Genomic DNA, 27,930 nt, shown 5'->3' on the forward strand with positions numbered 1-27,930 from the left:
TTTATGTATATATTAACATGTATTTATTTTAAAAACAAACAAACATAAATGACAAATAACACACCATGTAAAAAAACACAAGTGTCATACAACAAGATGCATTTTGATGAAGACAAAATTTCAGTAAAACTTCAGTAAAAGTTGAAAATGCTAGCGTTTGTTGGGCTGATGGTGTGTGTTGGCAGAAGAACAATGAGGTTAACAGTATTTACAGTTGTGGTCTGAAGTTTACATTCACTCACCATGGGCATTATTGCCATGGTAACACTGAGCTTTTAATGGTTTTTAGTGCTGTTCTTTTCCCAGAGTGGAATAATTGAACATTATACCTTTAATGACTTAAAAAAAATCATAATTGGGTCTAGATCAGGGGTGGGCAATCTCAGTCCACGAGGGCCGGTGTCCTGCAGGTTTTAGATGTGTCCTCGAACCAACACAGCTGATTTAAATGGCTAAATTAGCTCCTCAACATGTCCTGAAGTTCTCCAGAGGCCTGGTAACGAACTAATCATGTGATTCAGGTGTGTTGACCCAAGGTGAGATCTAAAACCTGCAGGACACCGGCCCTCGTGGACTGAGAATGCCCACCCCTGGCCTCGATGTTTATATATAGAATCAATACTGTATATACATGTACTAACTTAGTTCCTTAAGTTACTGGTGCTGGATTTATCCCTATGATGTATTGTATGTAACTTCTTACCACAACTGTAGATTAAGGCAGGTCCACATTTTCACATTTAACTCAAACAAACAAACAAACAAACAAACAAACAAACAAACAAACAAACAAACAAACAAACAAACAAACAAACAAACAAACAAAAAGCTACTTTAAAACAGAGACATTCAGGGGCACTTCAAGCAGTTTAAAGAGCTGTATCTCAACCACTGAACATCAACTCATGCAGCATACAAATCTTTAATCTTTCCTTTAATTTCTCCATCTCACTTTTAGCCCTGAAGATAAATAGTCAATATTTCATTCTATTTTTATTTTCAGTACAGACTCCCAAACTCAAGGTAACATACACAGCTAAGAAGTACTGGAAAGGTTAGAAAAGTACATAATTAGAAAACATTAATAACACTATTATTGTGTCAGAATTTCCAGGGATCCATATTGTTTAGATTGATGAATTTCTGACATTCGGACCTGGAAATATTATTGTGAAGATAAACACAACAACAAACACAACATGCAACTGACAACGTTGTGCTCTCAGAATACCAATTTCTACATACCAGTTACTTATTGTTGTGCTTTTAATTTAATATAGACATATGTATTTTATAGAGTTGGGTGTTTTGAAACGTGTTGATTGTTGTGCTGAGACGTAACTTTTACGTTAAAGGCAGTTATTCTCCATATCTGCCTTGTGTTGCAGTTTTTACAGTTTGACTACCATCTGGCGAGTAGCTTTTGAGTGTTTGCATATAATCTCATGTCTTACATGCAAACTATGGGTAACAAACTATGGGTAACAAACTATGGGTAATCTGCTAGCAACCAAAGCCATCACAAGGAGGCTTTTGGTACAGCACCCTCTTCGTGACCCATTTTATCCATTCACACCGATTCACACAAGCACTTTTTCTATGTAAATGCTTTCTATCTGTCACACATTCATACTCCGATGGATGCATCAGAGAGCAACTTGCCCAAGGATATTTGACATATTGACTGGAGCAGATGGAGATCCAACTACCAACCTTTCAATTTGTAGCTGACATCCAAATTTTTCCCTTGCAACTGTTGGTTGCATCTTGAGCTACATAAGCATGACGTCACTCAGCACGTAGCCAGTATTGGTATCTTCATCACGCCAACTCAGATGACATGAGTTGTTGTATTACATAGAAGACATATAGCACATACAGTACATCTTAGTGGTTCAGAAAAGCCTTGTCAACTATGTTTTGTCACTGAGGATGGAGTGTGAGCATCAGCTATGCACAAACTTGAGCCCCATAATGCTGATTTTGCTATAGATTATGCAGAGCTCCTTTCATTAATCCTTACAAGTGAATTAGTAAATTGAGAGCACTTATTTGTGGTGTGCTTTTCAGATCTCCTGGCCTTAACAGAAAGTTGGTTTTGTGGCTCCAGAGGCTTCTGATAAATCACTGAAAGTAACTAATTCTGAATGTTTAGTAGACCCAGAATTAAATTAAAATCTGTTCACATTAGCTGCAACTGTCATCGACAAAATTCCACAAATCCACACAGCACTTTGTTTACCTTTGCAATATTCAAGTGAAAAAACAAAAAACAAAAAGAAGAAAATAATGCACCTCGACTTTGCATGAAGTCAGTGAGAACGCATGCCAGCATGCTACTGTATACAAAGGAATCAGAAGAAGGTTGACTCTACAAGAGGAAGAGCACTTGAATTTGTTCATTACACTTTAACCCTTCACCCAGTGTGTGCACCGAGCATCAGCCAATCAGATCGCAGTCCAGTGTCTTGCCAGTGGAAACAGCTCCATGTTTCCACTGGCAACATCAGGAACTGGATTTCTTATATGAAACCGGAATAAAATGAACTTCTCCTGAAAGGAAAACTCATTTTACCTGCAGTTACAAACAATAATAATAAAAACAATAGTTTGACATTTAGGTGGCTTTAATTCGTGACATGTGACACCCAGTCATTCTAACCACATGGTGGCTATGATCAGCACAGCAACACAAACCCATTTATTTCAGCCACAGTGGACCAAAATAAGCCGATGCAATAAAGCCTGCAATTCCTGTAGCTGGAGGGCTTCTTTTAAAGGGACCCTATCTGCTTTTTCTTGTTTTCTGTCCTGCATTCACTGCTGCAGTCTCTGATGTTATTAAATGTAAAAGTAATCCCAGTGAACAAAAAGTGCCAGCTTCAGACTGCTCTGTGCTGTTCATGAGCACTGGGTGCTGCCCCTCTGCAGGCTTCCAGAAAGTGCCTAATCAGATGAATGTGGGCTTATGCCCAGGCCTGAAAGAGACAGGAGCTTTTTTGAGACAACACATGAGTTGAGGGGTTGCTGGAGTGCTGAAAATGAGAACAATAGAGGCTGCTGAAATGTGTTACCTCACACATTTCTTGTCCTTAATGAGCAAGAGAAGCTCCGAAATAAGCAGTCCAGTTTTGGCCACCTCCACCTCAAGTTAGCTTAATCAAGCTGACACCAAGAAGGAGGTTCCTGTATAGAATTAATCTCTTCTTAACAATCCTGTTCAGATGGCACTATGAGGTCTCACAGACCCAGTTGGACCTTTGCAAGGTGAGTTGCTCCACTCTCTCCATTCACACCTGGCAGATGTTGTAGTAGACTGTGTGTGCATTCATCTGGCTCACCGAGTCACCCGTCAAATCGAACGTGCAGTCTTTGTGTGTGTGCATCTCCGTCATTGGCACATCGACCGTGTTGGAGTTTTTGTGCGGAGTCTGCGTCCCATAGGACGGCGCAGGCTGCAGATGAAGTGCAAAAACATGTTAGCCTCTTACTGCAGCAAGATCAGCATGCTTAATCAGCAAACTAGCTACGACCAGTTAGCCCCTGCTTTGAGTTTCATTGCTAATCTAGATTAACTAACTTCAACTTCATTCAGAACACAGAAAAGAACATCTGCCTTCTCACAAAGAGGTGTTTGAAGCAACAAAACAACTCAAGAAATGTTGATCAGTGCTGGTAAGTTGACAGAAACAGCTTCTGGTGTGCTATTAACAGACTGTTCTTCCTGGCAACATGGAGCACTGAGTTCAGTAGATATGGGAGGAGCTAGTCTGAGGCTCAGGATGACAGTAGGAGCTTTAATCCTTTGTAGTTGTTGGTCCAATCTGAACACACCTACTGCTGTAATCGTATTATGTCCATAGACATGAATGAAGAAACAGGTCACAGGCTCAGGTTTATAGTCATCAGGTACATACAGAGATATGTGGTCAGTAAAGTTGGTCATATAAAGACAGTCATATAAATGGAACATGTCCCAAACCCTCTAATAAAGGTAAAAGTCCCATAAATACAACGATGAGACACAAATGTTTTTGAATTTGCTGATTTGAGTGAATTTGTTGTTGGGAGTTTTTAAGTATTTTCTATTCAAAACAAACTCTAAACAGTTTGCACATCACTACGTTCTGTTATATTACCCTATTACACAGCATTTCTTTTTAAATTAATCTTTTTTAGAAACAGGATCATACTAATATACAGTTGTGGTCAAAGGTTTACATCCGCTAATCACAGGAACAAATTTCATGGTCATTTTGGGCTTTCTGTTAATTTTTTGAACTGTTCTTTTTCCAGAATGGGATGCTTGTACAGCATCCATCTTTCAGCCTTGGATTATCTCTAACATTAGGCCAGTACAAGAAGAAACAGGCCCAGCCTGATATATGTACATATGATCACTTAAATACTTTAATAAGAGGTGCTGAATGTTCGACAGTGTCTTTTGACTTGACAAGACCAAGGTCTACAAACTTCTCACATGATAAACATGATTTGTAGTTTTTGCTGGACAGCACTCACTGGACTGACCAATTCTTCCAAGAGGAGTGATACTTTGCCATTGTTCATAGCATCGGTCAATTCAAAGAGTGCTGTCAAGCAAATCCTTTCATGCTGGCAAATAGAAACTACCAGCTGTAATCGATCATGGTTTTACCTTTCCTGCTGTGCTCAGGGGAAAGTCTTTCCGACAGAGGTGCGCAATGATTCCTGCTGCAAGGGCGTCACCAAGAACGTTGATCATGGTACGAAACCTGTCACTGCAGAGAGAAGGAAAGACAAAATGCCACAAGACCACCTCACCAAGGACTGATTCCATCCTTTGAAACCTGTGATTTTCCATAATCAGTACTTACAGGATCCAATCAATGGCTACGATTAGTGTGATGTCATCTGGTGGCAGGCCTACTGATGTGAGTACGATTACCATGGTAACCAGACCAGCCTGAGGAATCCCAGCTGCTCCAATACTGGCGGCTGTAGCTGTGATACTGGAAGACGGGGAGACATGAGGAGAGTTAGAGATCAAAACTGAAAGAACATGAGCAGACAGCAGGCTTCTTCAATGTTTATTATGTATTTTCATAAAGTTTTAAAAGGCTCCACTGGCTACAGGAGAGTATAATCTGTGTCTCCCATGCACACAGACTGGTTCTGTACAGATAAAGTGAAAGTAACTGTTTGTCTCATTTTACCTGATGGTGACCAATTGGCCAAAGTCCAGCTCGTAGTCATTAACCTGAGCAATAAAGATGGCTGCCACTGCCTCATAGAGAGCTGTCCCATCCATGTTGATAGTGGCACCCACTGGGAGAACAAAACGAGCGATCTGCCGGTCCACATGACAGTTTTCCAGCAAACACTTCATGGTGATAGGCAGTGTGGCAGAGCTGTGGACAGGTGGCATTCAAACAAAAGATTAATAGGCCCATATTCTGTTTCGTATCTTCACTCCTCAGTTAGCGTTTAGCATATTTGCTATGAACCTTTCCAGGACTAACTAACTGAAGCGTAGGAAGCAGGTTAAAGTAGGGCTGACCTGGAGGAGGTTGCCAGGGCGATGACCAAGGCCTGCAGGAGGCCACGGATATAGCTGAAGGGGTTCTTCCTGGTGAGAAGGAAGTAGAAGAGAGGAAGGAGGACAAGTCCATGAACAAAGAGCCCGGTGAGCACAGTAACACCGTACCAGCCCAACTTCTTCCCCAGTGTGCTCGGATCCTGCATGTCCAGGATCTTCCCCGCCACCAAAAAGATAATCCCAAATGGAAAATACCTGGAAGAACAGAACATCATTATGAATCCTATAAGAGCTAAACGTGAAGTTTGTCTCTGAAGCTTAAGGCAAAACTTAAATGTTTTACATTCATTCCTTTCATGTTCATTTCACATATTTTTCATATATACCTTGTTCTTGAGTGGAGTTCAGATATCATTAGTTTGTTTAGAATTATGAACATAGATTTCTTGAAGTCCACTGAGCATTATTTTAGAAAATTTGATCGGGTTTTGCAAGAAAGAGTTACTATATTAAAATAACTCGCAAAATATTTTTCAATTTAAAAAATGTAGAAAAAAAACAGCCTCTCCCATTTAAGATCATCTTCTCAGGAACCTCGTGACTGTTCTTCTCCCATTTTTTGATCATTCCTTAGAAGTCCTGTACTGTTGGTGAGAATGGTTCTGGTTACGGGTGCTCTCACCAACAGTAGCATTCTTTGAGGGTTGATTCAGACTTAGGTGTATACATGCATACAGAATAAAACCTGTAGAGCTGCATCTGTTTGTGTTGAGCGTTAAGGTTTTAAAGCCTTGCTACAGTTTTAAATCTCCTCGTATTTGGTATTTGTCTTGACAGTTGACACATATGACCACAAAAACACAGCTAGTTAAGAATATAATAAAGAAAATATACACAATGCGTGTTGTTGTGACTATTTTCCACCCAGTGGGATTTGTTTTTGTGGTTTAGTTTAATTAAGCTCACCTTTGTTGGGATAGTGAGATTCATTTTCAGTAATGTGAATACCAGTACAGTCAAATGAATCAGTCACTACAAGCTTTCATGGCTCATTTACAAAGCCAACCATGCACTTTTGATTCAAACACAGGTGTAGAAAGCTGCAATTGTAACATAGGCTCTGCATGGCATTGTTCAACCCCTCAAATTCAAACTGAGAATCTGCACATCAGTTTGTCAATTTGAAGTTATTGTGGGGGTAAACAGACCCCTAGCTGTATGACTGTACTCTGAGTTTTCATCTCACCAAACAGCAGCGTTGATGATCTTCATGACACACTCGTTGATGCACTGACAGACATTGATCAGTGGGACTCCTCGCTCTCCCATCCTGCCCAGCAACAAACCTGCAGCACACATAAACACTGATTATGCTTGCGTTTCTATGCAAGCTTCAGCTCTGTAAATGTTATCACAGACTTTGCCCATAAATGAGGGAGGTCTGGAATGGTGGGAAAACCATCACAGACTGTGGAGAAGGCAAACGAACTCAACAACTTCTTCAACAGGTTTGACCAGCACACAACCCCCCCAAACTCACCTTTACCTACAGAGCCCTCTCCCCACTCTCCTACCTCCCTCGCTTCCCCCCCTTCCTGGCACTATGACACACCAACTCTGAATTATGCCACATTCAGAAGTTTGCAGATGACACGGCCATCATGGGGTGTATCTGGGATGATCGGAAAGAGGAGTACAGCAGTGTGGTGAGGAACTTCGTCACATGGAGTCACACAGACCACCTGCAACTCAACACCTCAAAGACTAAGGTGTGGACTTCGGGAGGTCCAGAGCAGGGCCACTGCCAGTTCAGAGGGGGAGGAGGTGGAGGTGGTCAACAAGTACAAGTACCTCGGGCTGTTTTTTGCACCTGTACAAAAAAGCCCAAAGCCGACTGTACTTCCTCAGGAGGCTGAGGTCTTTTAACATCTGCAGGAAGCTCCTGAGGATGTTTTATCAGTCGGTGGTTGCTGGAGTACTTTTCTATGCTGTGGTGTGCTGGGGGAGCAGCACAGCAAAGAAGGACTCATGCAGGCTGGAGAAACTGATCAGGAAGGCTGGCTCTGTGGTCGGCATGAAGCTGGACACTCTGGTGACAGTGGCAGAGAAAAGGACACTAAAGAAGCTGCTGGACATTATGGACAATGCTGGGCATCCTCTGCACACGGCCATTAACAACCAGAAGAGTCTTTTCAGTGACAGGTTGCTTCTCCCCAAGACAAGAACTAACAGACTTAAAAACTCCTTTGTCCCACACGCCATCAGACTGTTTAACTCCTCTCTGGAGGGGAGAGGGAGGGGAAACAGGAGGACAAAGGAGGGGGGAACAACTAAGCTGTAGTGCCTTTCACTGTGAAATACTTTTTGTTAATGGGGTGACCGTGGCTCAGGGGGTTGGGAAGCGCATCTGTAACCAGAAGGTCGCCGGTTCGATCCCCGTACTCTCTGTCCTAGTCGTTGTGTCCTTGGGCAAGACACTTCACCTACCGCCTACTGGTGTTGGCCAGAAGGGCTGATGGCGCGATATGGCAGCCTCGCTTCTGTGGCTACAACCGTAGCTGCCTCCACCAGTGAGGGAATGCGAGAGTGAATGAATAGTGGCATTGTAAAGCGCTTTGGGTGCCTTGAAAAGCGCTCTATAAATCCAATCCATTATTATTAATATCCAACAATGCAATAGACTTCAATACTTGAAATGTGCAATTCCCTTGTATTCTTATTCCTATTTATTCTATTTATCCCTGTATATGCATATATATGGCTCTGTATTTATATATGTGGTATATTTCTGCTCACACTCTGTAACTTCTGTTGGTGCTGTGCTATTGGAAACCGAATTTCCCGGAGGAACCCACTTGAGGGATTAATATAGTTTTATCTAATCTATCTACACCCCCATCACCATCAACGGCGCTGCTGTGGAGAGAGTGAGCAGCTTCCGGTTCCTTGGCGTACATCTGGCTGAGGATCTTACGTGGTCAGTACACACAAACAAAACAGTGAAGAAGGCGCAGCAGCGCCTCTTCTTTCTCAGGAGACTGAAAAGATTCGGCATGAGCCCCCGCATCCTCAGGACCTTCTATCACTGTGCCATTGAGAGCATCCTCACTGGATGCATCACCACCTGGTATGGCAACAGCACCGCTTACAACTGCAAAGCTCTCCAGCGAGTAGTGCGGTGCTCTGAACGGATAATTGGAGGTGAGCTTCCCTCCCTCCAAGACATCTACAGGAAGCGCTGCCTGAGGAAAGCGGGGAGGATCATCAAGGACTCCAGTCACCCCAGCCATAAACTGTTCAGACTGCTTCCATCAGGAAGGAGGTTCTGCAGCATCCGGTCCCGTACCAGCAGACTGAGAGACAGCTTCTTCCATCAGGCCATCAGACTGCTGAACATGTCATAGACACCTCAGCTTCACTACTGGAACTTCAACATTATGCACTCCATACTGTACAGTAATGCCACTGTTTTGCATGTCTCAACCAACTCTGTATATCCATCCATTCACTTCCGCTTATCCTTTTCAGGGTCGCGGGGGGAGCCTATCCCAGCTGTCATAGGGCGAGAGGCGGGGTACACCCTGGACAGGTCGCCAGTCTGTCGCAGGGCCAACACACAGGGACAAACAACCATTCGCACTCACATTCACACCTAGTGGCAATTTGGATTATCCAATTAACCTATCCCCACAAGCTGCATGTCTTTGGACGGTGGGAGGAAGCCGGAGTACCCGGAGGGAACCCACGCAAACACGGGGAGAACATGCAAACTCCACACAGAAAGACCCCGGCCTGATGGTGGAATTGAACTCAGGACCTTCTTGCTGTGCGGCAACAGTGCTAACCACCGTGCCGCCAACTCTGCATATTTTTTATATATTTTATTTTATTGTTTACTCTATTTAATTTGTAAAATATGTATACACACACACACACACACACACACACACACACACACACACACACGTAGAAAAACATATTTTGTATACACATCCAGTACTATTATATATTGTACATATATTTATTAGTTTCAGATGTAGCCATTCTTGTATTTTGCTTGTTTACATTATTGTATTTTGCACAACTCTGTTGCTTGTGAAGCTCGCACACAAGAATTTCACTCACATGTGCTGTACCAGTGTACCTGCACATGTGATGTGACGATAAAAGTGATTTTATTTGATTTGATCTAATCAAAATTAAGAAAAATTGGTCTTGACTGGTTCATCACACAACCTGAAAGTGGAACTATTGTGTTTTCCTTATTGTCTGTCACACTTGCTCGTGCTCATGCACATATTATAAAAGAAGTAATCTCTCCAAGCCAAAAGAATAGACTTCACCGTGCTCTGATTATTCAGTTTCAGACAGTTTTTTTCAGTTCTGGGACCCATATAATGTCATATAAAGAGAATATCTTATAACATTAGTTTGTTATATAACAAAATAGCAGTTTCTGTCATATCTCAGGCTTCTGTGCCTGAGATATGACAGAAACTGCTCAGTTTAGAAAAAAAGATTCAAGGGTTACTCTTAGTAGGCTTTCAAGCAGAAAAGAGTTAAAGGGCCTCACAGCAGGAAAAGCTTGTTTCACAAGGTGGATGAACTTAGGGGCTACACTATAGAAGTATGAATAAAGATTATTTTTAACTGTCAATCATTCAAACAATATTCTAGTGGAGTCCAAAAAGAAATGATCAGGTCATTTCTGATCAGGTCATTTCTGGTTACAAAAACCAACATGTTGGCAGTTAAAACGCTAATGATGAGGTTTCAAAATTTACGATGTTACCAAGCCCGATCCCACTCACCCATAGTTGCAGAGAAGATAACGATGCCAAGGACATTCATCTGCTGGCTGCTGCCTGGACTTGTCTTGTATATGACATCTGGAGGAGGAGTCAGCTCGAGGTACACCATGCGCCCTTTGGGGTCATTGTCATCAGGGATCACATAGACAAAGTTGGGCTGAATTGTTTTGGTTGGGACTTTGAGGATGGGAATCAGGTCTGTTTTGTACTGAAGAAAGAAAATCATATTTAGTTACAGGATTCAAGCTTGTAGCATTAAAGAAACAACACGATTCTGTTGTCTTACCTGTTGAAATGTGGCCTCAATTAGATTGGAAGGAACCATGTTTCTGTGATAAACAAATTACATCGTTAGCTTTAAACAAACAAACAAACAAACTCCTCCCACCCGTTGCCTCTTCTGCATAGGAGGAGCCTAAGTTTCCTCCATGTTGTTCTTTTGTTCTTATTAATTTTTTATTTTGGAATAAATTTTATTTAGCAGCACGACTTGGGTGGCTCTTCTACAGGATGACTGTCTGCACCGTTTGCTGGGAGGGGTTCATCACCTCAGGAGGTAAACAATCCAACGAATCCTTCCAACATGGGAGTGACTTTCAAACATGGCACGAGAGCTTGGTCTGCCAACGTGCCACAGCAGAGATCATGCACCGCCACTGACTTGGTTAATCTATCACTTATCCCTGCAGGATTACTAAAAATATACTGATCAGCCCTGCACTCTAATTGGATTTGTGTGTGTGAGAGAAGAAGAGAGAGTGTGTGTTGGTTTTCTACGTTTTGTTGACCTCAGTTCAGCTGAACATGTCAGAGTGGATGTGCATCCGGACGGTGATCTCTAATACCCAAAACAAACTGTAAAGCTGTGTGCACGTTTCTATGCTGCTGTGCACCAATCCTCATTTCCCTGAATCTCACAGAGGCCACAGAGATGCAACAAGCACAATTACAGGACATGTACCAAAGTGAAATAAACCAGAATTATCCTTTTGATGTGTTTTCCTCCAAACCAGCACAACCGAGGTTCATGGAAATGTTGTTGTTGTTTAGAGGAAAAGCCTGGCACATTTAGTTTCTGCACATTCTCCAAGTTAAATGTGAAACTTTTTACGAACTACACAGCAAAACAGAATGAGATTCAGCACACTGAATACAGCGTTTGTATTTTTGATAACCTTGTATTTGTTAGGAGTTGGGTTCTGGTTATGTGGTGTTTGAGTCACTGAACCTGGCACACCTGTTACTCGTCAGCTGCATTCTTCAGAAGTGTTCCCGACAGAAGACTAGTGTCGGAGTATTGACGTTTTTGGAGTCTGTAATTCTGCCCCTGCCTGCTGGAGCCGTTGGATTATTTCTGGTGACTGTCAGGAGTTTTGTTTCCTCCCCAGGATTTCGCCTCGTCTGGTTTGTTTCCGTCTGGAGGCTTATAAACAGTACCAAATCGAGGGCACTACCTGTGTGTGTTTCCGTCACCTGCACGTCCTGGCTCCGCGTCCCCATTCATACGCTATTGTACATACTTGTAAAACCTCCTCATCACAGTAAATAAACTGTCTTCACCACAACTCTGCTCCCTGCGTCCATCTGCATTTGCCATAACAGTATTTTTGTTCTGTATTCTGTGCATTATAGTCTTCTGATTATAGTGTTATTTTCACATTCCTGGACTTACGATGACCTTGGTTTTTGTGCTGTCAGTTTCCTGATTCCTGATTTATTGATCCTTTTTCTGTCTCCCCAGTTTTGTCCCTGTGTCCGTCCCGTCTCTCTGTGTCCTATCTCCACCGTAGTCTGATTTCCCTTTTTTACTAAGTTTGTACGTTCATGTGTTACGTTCAGTTTTTGCTTCCTCTGGCTTGTTATTTTGATTTTGTTGTGCTGTGTTCCCCAGCCGTGTCCACTCTGTCCTAGTCTCCTCATGTGTATTTGAACCCTCAGTCTGCTTCTGTTCTTTGCTGTTTCCTCTCTTATCCCTTATGCTGTGTGCTCATCTGTCTGTATGTTTCTCCACTAGACCTAGTTTCTCAGTCAGTTTGCTCCTGCCCTGCTCTGTCATTGTGTTTTATTAACCAGTCAGTTGCCAGCTAATAAAAGCTGTGTTTTAGGTTCAGCCTGTGTCACAAGTCCTGCATTGGGGTCCTCTTCCTTCCTTCCTTTATTTTAGCATTTACTTTCACTTTTTCTTTTACAGTTTGCTCTTTCAAACACAGAGAACAATTATCACCACACAAATAACTGGCAGGGACCCTTCCAGAGTCTCCAGCTGACTTTTGACCTGTCACACCTGATGAGGTCGAGGAGGGCATCAGCCGAGGTCATGACAGGCCCGCCACCCAGCCGGTTGCTCTCCATCTCTGTGCCCACACCTGGTTTGATGATGATCACGAGAAAGATGCCGACCACTACAGCGATGAAGGTGGTCCAGAGGTAGTATGTGACGGTGAGGACACCCATTCGGCAACATGCCTTCGACTCCATCGATGATAGACCCGACATTAAACTGCACAGCAAGGCAAGGACAGAGGGGGATTTAGAAAATAGTCTGGATCCATCAACAGAGAGGATACACAACTGCGCCATAGTGCTGACTGAGAGGTACTGAATAAGAAAATCTATAACAGATCTCTGCTTCTTCAGACTATTTGTTTTAAAACCAGTTTGGGGACATATCTAACAGCAGAATCCTGTTCTGCTGTTAGAAAACTACTCTGTACTTACTACTTAAGAAAAGACTGAAATGTTACTGATAGAAAGCCATGGACACAGTTATTTTTGTGGGTGGTCTTATTGCGTAGATTTGATGCTGGGAGGAGACACAAATCACACTGAGGTTGTTTGAGGACGGCCATGAAAGTCTGTGTCAAGTCAAATATGTGGAGCTATCCATGTTTTTCTTTTAGAGGATTTACCCTTCTAGTTGAAAATTTATGGAGGAGAATCTTTAAATCACTCATATGAATAAAGTCCACGAGTCCTGTCATTGGACTGGACTTTGATTTATGTTATAAGTGTCATAAGTGTGAGAATCAGTATCTCGAGGCAAAACTTTCCAAATAAATATGCTGTTAATATGCCTTTGTTTGATATTTTTATACGCATAATTTATGGATTTTCTTTAATAATGTGGGTGAGGAAACATATGTGGTAACACACAGACAAAAATGTGGTCCCACTGTAAACACCTGCTGGTAGATTTAGTCTCAATTAGAAGGCCAACTGGACTGTTCCTAACAAACAGGTAAAGTACTGCATGTTTAACTGAAATAACTGTAATAATAATAACAACAACAATAATAGTTTAACACAACTGGCACAGTTCATGTTTAACGTCATAGATACACTCTCTGAGGAGCGCAAAGCTGACCTGCAGAAAAACAACACACAGGAAATACAGCAAGCTCAAATGAAGTGGGATGATCCTTTAAGGTGCTTTTGTTAAAACAAGAGCTTTAACATCACAGCCTTCTAAATCTAAGAGTTCTATAGGGGGCTTTTCTCTTCTCACGGGTTCATATGGCCAGAGTTTCAAATAATGAGATCAGCCTCTGTACAAGTAATCCCTGCAAGCCACAAACTCAGGCTTCAGACTGTTCTAAAGGTCGCATCCTTAAATGTGCATCTATGGTTGTGAACAGAGAAGCTCCACTAACCGGCTTCTTCAACCTTTGGGTTGAAGACGTTTGAGAGGAGCATCTTATCAGAAGAAAGTTATATTCAAGGGGGAGGAGCTAAAATAGCTTATTTCCAATGTTTCAGACAGAGGGTGAACTTAGGGTCTGCACTAAGGCCCAGCATAAAAAATAATTATTTGATTGGGACTATTTCTCACAGCCCATGTGCATGACTGGATGGATTATTTGAATCATACAAAGCTACTCTAGTACAAGAATACAAAACAGTCCACTTTAAGGAAATCTAACTGCACCCTACAGAATGCAGACTGTTGCAAAGCCTCATGGTTCTGATTACAGTGATTTTCCTTGTCATACTGTGTGTCGGTACTTTGACCCACCTGGACGTGATGAGAGGAAGGATGAGCATCTTCAGCATCCTCATCAGCAGCTCACCAGGAAAAGAAAAGTAGATCTTGGCCTGTAGAGACAAAAACAATCACTTTAAAAAAAAAAATAACAAAGGTTTTCATTTGTAATCTGTTAGACTTAAAATGTTCATTTAAGGTCTTAAATCCAGCTCTTTGTAACAGTTTAAACAGATTTTATTCATTTACATTTGATAAGTTGAATCACATGAATTTCTCTGAAAGTTTTAACCAAGAGATTAATGTAAAAGAAATCGATTAACAAAGCTTAAAGTTTTGTTTCATGGCCTTAAACTTTTAGTTGGAACAAACCTTTGGACAGATTTTATGGAGAGACACAGATTGGTCATAGACCCACAGAGGGTCACACGCTGAACATGACGCACATCGTGCTGAATCACTGAAAACTTCATAAACTCAGTGCACATAATGGATAATTACAACATGCCATTTGTCCACACAGAAACTCTGGGTCCATGTTTAAAAAGATATGACGTTTTTAGATGATTGAATCTGACAGGAGTTCCATATATTTCCATTAAATAATGTTAGCATGCAAGTCTGAAATGTGTTTTCACAGAATTACAGCACAACCTGGTTTCCAATCCTCCACGGAGATTTCAGTTTCCAAATTTTCAATCCAAGCATTTATCTTACATTCACTTTGTCTGATACACAGAGAAAATATTCAGTGAGAAGCAGTTGTCTGTTTGAAAATGCCTCGTTGCTGCCAGAGGTCAGAAGATGATAAGATATAATAACCACTAATTACAACCAAAGTATGTGAATCAAGCCTTAAAGCAGATGAGCTACAGCAGCAGGTAAGAATGCAAAGTGGACACTGAAAACCACACAGGCTCACCTAAACGGCACTAAAGAAAATTGGAAAACATCTTGCCTGGTCTGATGAGTCTTCATTTCTGGTGCAACATTTGGAAGGTAGAATTAGAGTTTGGTGTTAACAGCATGAAAGCATGGTTCTAACCTGCCTACAAACAGCTTATACCGGATGTGGAGGTGTCATAGTGAGCAGATTCTTGTCAGACTTTTGGTGCTTTAGTACCAACTGAGGATCATTGACATGCCTGACATGCCACAGCCTGACTGACCTCCACAGTCACCAGATCTCAGTCCAGTGGAGCACCATCGGGACGTGGTGGTACATGAGATTTCAATCATGGATGTAGAGCTGACAAATCTGGAGCAACTTTGTGATGCTATAATGTCTAATAATGTCTCTCTGGACCAAAATCTCTGAGGAAGTGAGGACCTTCCAGCACCTTGTTGAATCTATGCCACAAAGAATTAATGAAGCACTGAAAGCAAAAAAAGTGGTCCTAACAGGAACTATCAAGGTGTAACTAATTAAGTGGCCAGTGAGCTATATACTGTTATGTTATATGTTTTCATCTTATCGATTTCAATTCTTTTTATTTGATTATATTATCCCTCTGTTGAGCATTTTGGCAGACACTTGATGTCCTTTAAATGTGCTATTTAAATAAAGATGACTTGACTGTAAGCTCTTATGAACAGGTTCTGATGAAAATTTGAGAGTCTCGACAAACACAAGATAATGTTCGCCGAACACTACACGTTATTGATTATGTTAAGAAAAAATAAAATTCAGATGGCCCTTATGAGCTTAGATGCAGAAAAGGCCTTTGATCGGGTTAATTGGGAATTTTTATACAAAGTCATGGGTAAATTCGGATTCCATCAATCGTTTATCAGGATTATACAAGCATTATATAAATCACCAAGGGCAAGAATTAAAGTTAACGGGGCGCTTTCGAATGTTTTTAACCTACAGAGAGGGACACGTCAGGGTTGTCCTCTAAGCCCCTCACTCTTCGCTCTCTTCATAGAAGCCCTGAGTCAAAGGGTGACACAAAGCAATACTATTACTGGAGTCAAGATTAGGGGTCGAGAGCATAAGATTTCCTTGTTTGCTGACGATATTTTGATTTATTTGACAAATCCAAACACTACTCTTCCCAAACTATTGTCACTTCTGGAGATCTTTAGTTCAATATCAGGTTATAAACTAAATATATCGAAGACTCAGATATTAACTTTTAATTATGAGCCCAATTATGAAATTAAGGCTAAAGCCAATTTGAAATGGGAGACGGAGCAGATGAAGTAAATATTACTAAAGATCTGTCTAAGATATACAATGCAAACTTTAATCCTTTAAGTTATAAAATAAATGAGGATATTAAAAGATGGAATTTATTACCATTTTTAAATTTTGAATCACGTATAGATACAGTTAAAATGAATATCTTGCCCAGGATGCTCTACCTGTTCCAAACACTCCCTGTAGAAATAACTGACAAACAATTTCGGGAATGGGACAAAATAATCTCTAGGTTTATATGGCAGGGGAAAAAACCACGGATTAAGTACCAAACTATTCAGTTGGCTAAAGACAAAGGAGGGTTGGGGTTCCCATGTTTGAAAGACTATTATATTTCTGCTCAATTGAGGACATTAGTGTGTTGGTGTAATGTAGATTATCAAGCGAGATGGAAAGAACTAGAACTAGAAACAGTGACCCTAAAAGATTCTCCAATTCAGGCAATTCTAGGGGATGTGACACTTATTAAAAAACAAATTCATCAAGGAAGCCAATGGATTAACCTACCTTTAAAACTCTGGTTACAATTTCTTAATAAGAATGATTGGATTGAAGAGGTTAGGATTTTAAGATGGTGCGCTTTTGACAGTGATTTTTTACCTAATGAATTAGACGTAAGATATAAAAAAATGGTCTGGACAAGGTTTAACGGCATATTGTATGTTTTACGATAACGGAATTCTTAGGGACTTCCAATCAATAAAAGATCAATACCAGTTAAGTAAAACTGACTTTTTTAGGTTCTTACAAATTAGGCATCATCTATATAATTTTATACCTAAGAGAACAGATCTTTTTTCTTTACCTGTTCTGAGTATATTTGTCAAGGCTTATCATGCTGACACAGGCCTTAAGGTGATTTCAAGATTGTACAAGGGTATACAAGAGGTTAAGAAGTGGAATACTACCTACATCAAAAAAAAAATGGGAAAGCGAAACAAATATAGCAATATCAGATAACATTTGGTATGAGCAGTGCGCTTTTCAGTGGAGAATTTCTAGTTCTAATACATGGAGATGTTACGGTTGGAAGAGTATCTGTAGGTTTTTTATTACCCCTGCACAAAGTAAACATTATTTTAATCACTCTAATTGCTGGAGAAATTGTGGGGCCCAAGGAGTAAAACATTTCCATCTGTTCTGGTCTTGCCCAAGGATCAACATTTTTTGGGTATTGATCCACTCTGAGTTGCAGATTATTTTTGGTATGCAGCTTCCCTTTAATTGGGACGAACTTTTGTTTGGATATTTATACTCAGTAAATGTAGATAAAATGTTTAAGCAGTTGTATGGTATCCTGAGTTTGGCTGCCCGTAAAATTATTACCAAGAAATGGCTTAGTGTGAAAATTCCATCACTGGGTGATTGGCATGAGACTGTACATGGGATGTTTAAAATGGAAAGAATTACCTTCATTAAAAGACTCCAGTTTGATATATTTAGTGAAATTTGGGGTAAATGGAAACACTACATCCGGTTAAGGAGACCCGATCTTGTTTGAATCTCTGTAACTATATATGCCACATTTTTGAATCGTTATGTGTTTATATGTATATGTTAGTATGTATGAGACTACAAGTGAACACATATGTAAGTAGGTATGTGTATGTATGCTTAAGAATATGGGTGTGTGAGTGAATATGTGCGTGTGAGTACATACACACTAGAGGGTACACCCGTCTGGGTTTTTTTTTCTTTTTTTTTTTTTTATTCTACGTCTGTTTTTGATTCTATGTTTATTTTGGATTATTTGTGTTTATATAGGTTGTTTAATAAAAAGAGAGTAACAAAAAAAAAAGAAAATTTGAGAGTCTTTATCAGAAATCAAACACATCAGGTCCTCAATTCGATCTCATCTGTTATAGACAAATAAAATTTAAACACCAAATAGTAACAACAACAACAACATGTCTGTGAAGGTTCTCAGTCATCCAGGTCATCGTAGTCAAAGGAGCTTGCAAAGAAAAGCGTCTGGACTTCTTTAAGTTGCTTGAAGACGTTTCACCTTCATCTGAGAAGCTTCTTCAGTTCTAAGGTCAAATGGTGGAGAGTCCCAGATAGAAACCTAGTGGGAGTTTCCCCCCACAGAGGGACAAAAGGACCCCTGATGATCCTCTAATCGCCTGAGCCAAGGTGTGAAACTGGGTGTGGGTCCCAATCAGCCAGAGTTTCGGGTGAGCTCATTGTGAAACCTGGCCCCACCTTATCATGTGATGTCCTGAGGTCAGATGGCCCAGGATGTGAGTGGGCGTTAAGGCGTCTGGGAAGGATCTCAAAACTGGATTATAGATGGCAGAGAGTTGGTGTCGTAAGCCCCGCCTCTGTTCAAAGATGGTCGCTCACAGTGGACATAGATGGCTTCTTTCACTCCTCTTTCAAACCATCTGTCCTCTCTGTCCAAAATGTGAACATAGGCATCCTCGAAAGAGTGACCTTTGACCTCTAGATGCAGATGGACTGCTGAGTCTTGTCCTGTGGAGGTGGCTCTTCTGTGTTGTGCCATGCGCTTGTGAAGTGGCTGTTTGGTCTCTCCGATGTAGAGGTCTGAGCATTCCTCGCTGCACTGTACAGCATACACCACATTGTTAAGTTTGCGTTTTGGCGTTTTGTCTTTCGGGTGAACCAGTTTCTGTCTGAGTGTGTTGCTGGGTCTGAAATGCACCGGGATGTCGTGCTTGGGTTTAAATCTGGGACTCTCCACCATTTGACCTTAGAACTGAAGAAGCTTCTCGGATGAGAGGTGAAACATCTTCAAGTAACTTAAAGAAGTGCAGATGCTTTTCTTTGCAATTTCCTTAGACAACAACAACAAAAACAACAACAATATGCATTAAAATAAAATAATCTTTCTTTTTACAGCCATTAAAATATGGCATCATGCCTCATGTTCTATCATTTAACACAAAGGACAGAAGTTTATCATTCAGTCAGGATTTGTGAAAGTTTGCACCACATAAACGGAGCTTCCAGCAAAGAATTCATCGGCCTCAATATTTATGATCACACTGCTGCCTTTTATTGATACTTGGTTACTTAATTACTTAGTCATGATTATTTAGTGTATTTATCTTTCAGAATGATGGATTGGCCTCTTTGTGTATTATCTCTATCTAGCTAAAAATAGTCCCTGTTAGTTAGGATGTTTGGATGTGTTTGCTGATATGACACAGACCAGTCGTGCTTTTGTTGCATCATTCCTGTCGTTCTCTTCTTTCACGTTTTTTGTTCAGTTTAGGACCAAACTAAATGGTAGATGTAAAAGTAAATAAAACCAAAAAACATTTATTCCACAAGGATGCAAGAATAAATCTCTGTGTCATAAAACATAATGCAAATACTGTGATTACTCTCAGCTTTCTAAAAATGCAGCTCATTCAAAATGTTTTTTTCCTGTTGTTTATTTTGTTTTTTTTTATAAAACTGCTGTTAAAACTAAATTTATATAAAGTGCATTTAACTTAAAATGAAGAAGAAGTCTTTCACTTCAGTATTCTCTCATAAGTTTGCAGGATTGACATTATTTTATTTGTCATTTATGTTTGTGGAAACAAGTTTGCGTATTTTAATTAAACCAACATATATCTCTGATACAGGCAGGCAAATAAAAATAAATTAATTAGTGAGTGTTTAAAGAACAGCTTGTCCATGCCCACTATGATATCACTGACATGTTGGTCTCCTTAAGCTGTGTTTAAATGTGTTCGAGAAATAAACGTGACTGACTGAGAAAGAACAGGAGAGTCACTGAGTGGTCCAGCTGTAATCGGCCGGGGTGACTTTAGTCTGGCTGAGAGGGATCAATTCTTCACAGGCTCTGAAGTGCATGTGCTCATAGGTCACAGTTTTACTTCACATAACCGAGTAGTTTCGTTGGGTTTTCTGAATCTGCAGACACACAGATTGACAGTGATGGAGATTAAAATCACATCAACATTTTCAGATTAAGTTAATCTCAGTTAACTTTAAAATCTTTGTTTGATTTGTGAAACAGGACACAGAGGTGTCATTCTGATCATGCTTGCAACAATTAATGTAAACAGTTTTATTTCTCATCTGTAACTTTAATCTTTCTAGATGAACATTTTTAACCGAGTTGGTTTTATTTATTAACATTATATTAGAAGAGTATAATTAGTAACTGTTAAACAATCGCTTAAGAACTTATCCTATGATTTTGTGTTGAAATGTAAAAACTGATGAAAAAAAGATGAATGAAAAAAAACTCATGTTGTATTCTGAATATAAAAATAACCAACAGTGATCAAAGGAAGCCATTATTATTATGTTTATACTATCATAGAGTTGTTTTGGTTATATTTACAGTAAGATGCTCAGAGGCTGCACAAACAGCTTTGTTTTAACTGTTTCTTTTAAAAGCTCAGAGAGAAGGAGCCCTCTGAGAGCATGAGAGGCACTCCTTACATGGACGGATTAACGTTGGTGGATTTGGACTGGCTGCTCTTAAAGCTCTGTGACACTGTTTTTCTTCAACTACAGGGTATCCTCCAGAGAATTAACAGGCCAGAGACCTCTACATTTCTTGAAAAAGTTCCCCTCAACATGGAAACTTAACAGACCAGTTTTGCTGAAATTAAGTGGCACTGCATATCCTGCATATCTGCATCTCTGAAACTGCACGGTGCTCGATTTATCTGTAATCCTATGAGTATCAGGTTGAAATGTAAAAACAGCTATTTATTATGCTAAGTACATTAAGCTTTGCAACCAGACATGCTCAAACTCCTGCAAATACAAAATGAAATATTCTATTTGATATATGTCCTCAGTATAATGGATTGCACTTATGTAGCGCTTTTCGAGACCCTCAAAGCGCTTTACAATGCCACTATTCATTCACTCTCACATTCACACGCTGGTGGAGGCAGCTACAGTTGTAGCCACAGCTGCCCTGGGGCAGACTGACAGAAGCGAGGCTGCTGGACACTGGCGCCATCAGTGGCCAACACCAGTAGGCGGTAGGGTGAAGTGTCTTGCCCAAGACATCAAAACAGTTTGATCATCTTTGCTCTGCAGCAGGAGATTTGCTGTTTAAGTGTAAACACATATCTGGATAATTAGCTTCTGATACAAACTGTAGTTTTCCCTTTTATCTCTCTTTGGTGTGTTTAACAGTAAGAACTCATTGGACAATGTAAAAACGAATCTTGTTATGAAATGACATTTGTTTAATTTTATTTTTTAAACGTTCATATAGTTCTTCACAGAGCTGACCGGAACCATTACCTGTGCTGGGTTAACATGTTACAAAGTAACTTGTTACTGTTATCCATAATTACATTACAGTTACAGTTATATTGACACTTGTGTTATAAAGCTTCCTAAGTTATCTGCATGCTGCATATAGAAAGCATAAAAGGACAGAAAAACTTCATTCTTCTGTTAGAGAAATTTGGGGTTTTGCAAGCATCTGCAGAGATACTGTGCAATCAAGAAGCTAGGCAACACCCCAGAGTGATGTCACGGCTGAGTAATTTGGGAAATGCAGTAATGTAACACATTACTGCATTAAATTTAATAATCACATTACAGTTACAAGTATGTTGTTGTTGTGTTACACAGGTTCTGATCAGGAGATCAGGAGATATGATCAGAAAGAAACATCAATCATGCCTTTGTCAGCTACCAGCTGACTTCAGTTTCTGTGCAAAGAAAAAAAAACTTTTGAAATGAAGCCATAGACACTACTTTTACTTTCAATGCACAAAAGGCCAAGGGCGCGATGGTGAAGAGCAAGCTGCGTCCAGGACAGAAGCAACTGCGTTTATACTACTAACACACACGGGCTCCTTGCAAGCTGCACAGACAGCATATTTACACAAAACTAAAGTGCTGAGTGTGTGTCGACCCCAGGCCAGCAGACAGAGCCCAAACTGAAGGCAACAGAAGCAAGGACGAGCCTTTCTGCCTCTTCATGTTGCTACAGTAGAATCGCTGCAGTGACTTCTTTGAAGTCCCTTTGAGCATGTAATAATGTTGTTGGGATGTTGTTATGAGTAATTCTTGAGAGTAATTCAGTAATAATATATAATACAGATCTTTTAAAAAAGTAAAGAATAATTAAAAATACATTACTTTTTTTCTTAGAGTGCCCCAACACTGGGTTTGTACAAGAAAATGTGAGTGAAATGTAAACCATAAATTCAAGTGTCACATTTTTACTACGTTTAGTTTCATTAAAACAGTGATTAAAGAAACCTAAACCTAACTGGACTAAACTATCCAAACGCTGGAACTGACAACTTTTCTCTCTTTCTTACCTTCAGCTGTGTCCTTCACTCTCCTTAATGAGAGATATATAATCCAGTAAGCAAGAAAAATTTGATATGAACTAGAAACTAAGAAGCACAACCTATATTACTATGTTGCTAATCAATCACATATAAAAACAATTTTCACTGTCCTTTATTTCTCCCCAGAGATGCTCTGTTGGGTTCAGGCCTGGACTTGTGGTGGGTTTCATTCTGGATCTAGCCTGGCCTGGACTTTCAGTTTTTCTGAAGCCTGTCTTTTTCTTTCTTGTTTACAGTAATGACTGTGTCAAATTCCCTGTGAATTATTCTTCAGGTTTGTCACACTTTTTAAAAAAAAAAATCTGGTTCTTCTTGTAGAACATAGCAAACTTGGCAGTGCTGGAGAAGTATAGTTGCTGCACATTATCACTTTTCATGCCCCTTCAGAGACTTAGGCTGTAAATAAAGAGTTATCTTGTTGAAATGTAAATGCTGAAATGTTTTTAAAATCAGGATTTATTTTCCTACATCCATCTTTCCCTCTCTAATAGTGGGTCTCCCATTTGCTGCTGCAAAAGAACGATCACCACCACAGAAGCCTACAACAATGATGTCTTCTGTAAAGTTCACCAGTCTTCGTAAAGGAACTCTGGATCTCATTGAAGGTGTGCGAAAGGGTCGTGAGGTGACTGTTTTTGGCACTATTTAATTAAAACTGAACTGAATTCAAGGAAACTGATTCAGTTCATTTCACTGTTATAGTGCCAGTTTAAACCAGCAGTCAGTTACCAACGTAGTCTTTACACTCTGATTTTAAATTCAATTTTGGCTTAAATAGGGATCAAAGGAAGAGAAACCAGTACGGGAGAAGTCCCTGTCAGTACTCACAGCAGTATTCTAGATCAACTGAAAGGAGCTTTTAATAATAATGAATTACAATAGTACAGTCTAGAAATAAAAAACAAATAACTAGCGAGTTTTCAGCATCACTCAAAGACAACATGTTTGTCTTTGAGTGATGCACTAACTAAACATCACAAATAATAGAAGATATAATAGCAGAGAGCCCTACATGCTACTTTAATATGTGTGTTAAAGGACATGTCCTGGGCATAAGCAACTCCAAGATTCTTCAAAGTGTTACTGGGGCCTTATAAATATAATAACTCCAGTTTTACCTGAATTCAGCAAATTAGAGGTAATCCAGGCCTTTGTGTTTTTAAGACATTCCTGCAATTCAACTAGTTCATTTGTATCTTCATAGATAAAGTATCATCTGCATAGCAATGAAAATGTATGTTTTCTAATAATATTGTGTAAGGGAAGCCTGTATAATATGTGTGTCATTTAAACAATAATGGTTCCAGCACAGAACCCTGAGGGACTCCTTAACTAACTTTTGCGTGCAGAGCTTTTCTCATTTACATGCAAACTGGAGTCTATTAAACAGACATGATTTCATTTAATGGAAGACTTAATTTCTGTAGCAAAATAAAGTAGTTTGTATCCGCAATCTCGTTCTTTCAGTCACTACCCACAGCTCATGACCACGGGTGAAGGTAGGGACATGGATTGATGGGTAATTTGAGGACTTTGCTTTTACACTCAGCTCTCTCTTCATCACGATGGACCGGTACAGCGTCCGCATCACTGCAGCTGCAGCACCAATCCGTCTGTCGAGCTCCCGTCACTCGTGAACAAGACCCCGAGATACTTGAACTCCTCCACTGGAGTTTAGGAGAAGTGGAGGAGAAGACTCCAACCTTTGTATTAAAATATCAAAAGTTCAGCAGTTTTTTTTTCAGTTTTTTGATTTATCTTCTTTTTTATGTTATTATATGTTGTTAATTTGGTAACTCTTCCATCCCTCTCTGCTACTGTGTGTTTTGCATACTTTTTACTTAATTCCACAAAAAATATATAAAATAAACAGAAAACAAAACAAAACCAACCAAACAAACCAAAAAAAAGTAATCAACACAGAAGCTGAAATTTAAATTTAAAAAGATATATCGCAATAAATCGAGGCACGAAGCAACGTAAAGACATTTGAAATAAAAATATCAACACAAAGCTTTAGGTTATTTTAAATATTACCTTCAGCTTCACAGGAAAATGTAAACATAGAAGCTGAAATTTTACATCCTAACAGAGTGTTTAAAGGCAGCTACTGAGCAGAAAGCTGAGAGAAGTAATTAATAGGAAAAGTGTTGGACAGTATCAATACAGGAGCTTAAAGGTGAGCTCCTGGCAGCACCACTGAAGGTGACTTAACAGGATGTTTGAAGGAAAGAAGCCCAGTCGACATAATGACGTGATGTAAATGTGAAGCTGAGAGTTTAATGGCATGCTGTTTGCTGTAAGGTGAACAGTACCTGTGTAGACATCTGACTTCCTCTCAACATAAAGCCTAGCGTGCAGCCGGTGATCACAGAGATGACTGACAGCGTGAGCAGCCCATTCCTCTTAAAGAAATTCTTCACCGTCCTCAGGTCCCCCTTCACTGTCTTCAGGAGGAAAGTCTTCATTTGGTCCCCCATCGTCTTCTCTGCATTTCCAGGCGCGTACGAGCTGCTGTCAGAGCGCACCTCCTCCTCAACGTTCGGTAACAGAAGTTCCTCCATACCTGTGAAGATCTGAGTGTTTATATGTGTGGCTGGCAGGCAGACAAACCTGTGAGACCCAACCCTTTCCACTAAAGGATTAAATGATCACTGATCAGCAACAAGGTAGCTCTGCAGACAGCCTGCAGACTTACAGGACTAAGAGGCTTAAAGAGGTGGAGGAAATATCACAGGCCTTTGGCATCTGGTCCTGCTGCTAGACTCAATCGTGTTGTTGTTGTTTCGGTTTTACACCTTTTGGCAAAAGAGTCTGGGTGAGCATGGGTCAGAGGAACCTTCAGCTTTAGGAAAAGCTGCTGGACTCTCAATAAGCTTTCACTTTGAAGTCTCAAATCAGGGTCAGGGTGACTGCACGTGACGGGAGGAAATGTTAATGAACCTGTTGGTCAATGAATCTTCATTAACAACTATATTTACTCCAGAGTTCAGTCTCGATTTCTTTGGTCGGACGTTTAACATTCACATGCACCTACGTTTTTTTTAAGGCCCAAATCTTTCGAACACATTTATAAATCAAGAGGCTTCATTTTGTCTTAAGACAAGAGGCCACTTTATTAGCAAACATCTAATCAGCCAATCACATGGCAGCAACCCAATGCTTTTAAGTGCTGAAGTTTAAGACAAGCATCTTGTTGTGAAGAAAGAAAAAACAAACAAACACTGTTCTCAAAGTTTTTGTGCTTTTGCAGTTTTTTAGTTGGAGCTCTTGGAGTTTAGATTATGTAGAATCCCCATGAGAGTAAACTGGGAGATGTTTTTCCAGTAGCAGGACCTGCAGTCTGTGGGTTTAAGGGTTGAGCTGAGAACAGCAGTGGGCCCTGATCTCTCTCTGAGCTTCTATGAAACTTGCTGATTGCTTTTAAAAGTCTAAAAAAAGTCATCTTTTAAACTTGCTTCTTGGTGACTTTTTCTGTTTTGATGTTCTACCATTTTTGTTGTGAAGCAGTTCGTGATATTTATCTTGAAACATGCTATATAATAAAACTTTGACTTTACTTTAGTTAATACACAAGAACAAGCACAGTGCAGCAGATATTTTATTCATTAATTGTGAACTTAAACAGTGAGTATTACAGTAATTCAGAGACAAAATGTTAACAATACAAAGATGTTAACAGCGTACTTCGCGCTGTAACGGCCATAAAGGACATTTTATAGATGGACAGACATTTTGCTTTGAGTGAGAAACAGCAATAAGAATCTAAAGGCACTGACTGAACAAAGCTCATTTTTTATTGCAGTGCAGAACTGGTGAAGAAGAGTATGTTCTTCACATGCACTATGTTAGATATGAAAAGCAGAGGGCAGTAGAGGCACATTAACTCTAACCAGTTGAAAGCAAGAAGGTTTATTATTAACTGTTCCTGTTTCATTCAAGTGAAGACGCAAAAAAGTCATGCTCGTTGTTCATTTGCTGGCGGAAGAGTTTGTTTGCCAGTTCCTTCTGTTCTGGTGTGGTCAGATACTTGTCGAGCAGCTCTTTATAGTGCTGTTCTGGGTGGCCGCACATGTTGGACATCTTCCAGGTGAAGTAGGCGTTGCAGCAGTTCTCGTTGAGCTGATTGGCTAGCCACAGCCACAGCCTGGAGCAGGGAAGCAGAGCCACGGCGAAGTAAATGGGATCCTGATTCTCCATGATGTCTTTGTAATCAGACAAGTACTTTTTCATGGCAGGGGTTGGTTAATGATTGACACACTCTGTGGATGTGACAAGTAGATTTAATTATTGACACAGGTTAAATATAAATTGTAGCAATGACTTCAAAACAGTAACATTCCAGTTAAATAGAGAAATGTTAAAGGAGGTTGCTGAAGGTTTCTTACATTGAGGTTAAATTCCTTTAACGTGCTTTCAGCATACATCTTGTAGCTTTCACACCTATCCTCCATGAAATCGTGGAGGTCCTCGGGGACCTCGACTTTGTTTCTCATCTCATCCAACATGTCTGTGACCACCACCAGATAGTTGATGTCTTGGATTATGAATTTGACATAGTTGTCTGCCTGCAGGTCTCCAAGCTGCATGTGCTGTAGACACGGTGTATGCAGCGTGTGCTCAGCAATGTCCTGGTTACTGACCCACAGGTATTCATAGACATCAATGTTATTAACTGTGGGGGAGAATTTTAAACAGAATTAACCGAAATTCACATTTGCAACTACGTTACAACACATTTATAACCGAAACAGCCACTTCATGTTTTGACAGTTATTTTCTTTTTGTCTGTTTTGAGGGTTTTTGCAGTTTTTCAGTGAGCAGATTGAAATATAAAGACATTTCTTACCTGATTCCATCTCAACGTATCACTCGGACGCTGCAGCACAGTCACACAGCAGGAAGCTTCTTCAAAGGTTAAGAATGTCAGACTGATACTGGATTCACAGTTTTGGTGAGTGGGTGTTTCCTAAACTGTGGTGTAATTTAATACATTTTCACTTCATGTTCTAACACCTTAGATGAGTCTTCTTTTCTTTTCAAGGTTCAAGGTTCAGGTTCAAGGTTCTTTATTTGTCACATGCATAGTTATACAAGTATAACACACA

The 27,930-nt window shown here is 40.1% G+C and overlaps 2 protein-coding genes across 2 annotated transcripts; both read right to left on the reverse strand.

Moving 5' to 3' along the window:
- On the reverse strand, positions 1-25,406 carry slc1a8a (solute carrier family 1 member 8a). Its single transcript, XM_026143059.2, has 11 exons — positions 25,138-25,406; positions 14,342-14,421; positions 12,614-12,829; positions 10,616-10,658; positions 10,330-10,537; positions 6,765-6,864; positions 5,540-5,773; positions 5,196-5,390; positions 4,857-4,991; positions 4,658-4,760; positions 1-3,455 (listed from the first exon to the last, which is right to left on the reverse strand). The coding sequence occupies exons 1-11, from the start codon at positions 25,384-25,386 to the stop codon at positions 3,291-3,293; spliced, it is 1,728 nt and encodes a 575-aa protein (XP_025998844.1). The 5' UTR covers positions 25,387-25,406; the 3' UTR covers positions 1-3,290.
- Positions 25,407-26,405: 999 nt separating this feature from the next.
- Positions 26,406-27,807, reverse strand: LOC145420311 (uncharacterized). The gene is made up of 3 exons (XM_080289397.1): positions 27,672-27,807; positions 27,211-27,497; positions 26,406-27,067 (listed from the first exon to the last, which is right to left on the reverse strand). Exons 1-3 carry the CDS (start codon positions 27,679-27,681, stop codon positions 26,756-26,758), a joined length of 609 nt encoding a protein of 202 aa, XP_080145523.1. The 5' UTR covers positions 27,682-27,807; the 3' UTR covers positions 26,406-26,755.
- Positions 27,808-27,930: the final 123 nt, after the last annotated feature.

Source organism: Astatotilapia calliptera, chromosome 15, assembly GCF_964374335.1.
Source record: "Astatotilapia calliptera chromosome 15, fAstCal68.1, whole genome shotgun sequence".
NCBI lineage: Eukaryota > Metazoa > Chordata > Actinopteri > Cichliformes > Cichlidae > Astatotilapia > Astatotilapia calliptera.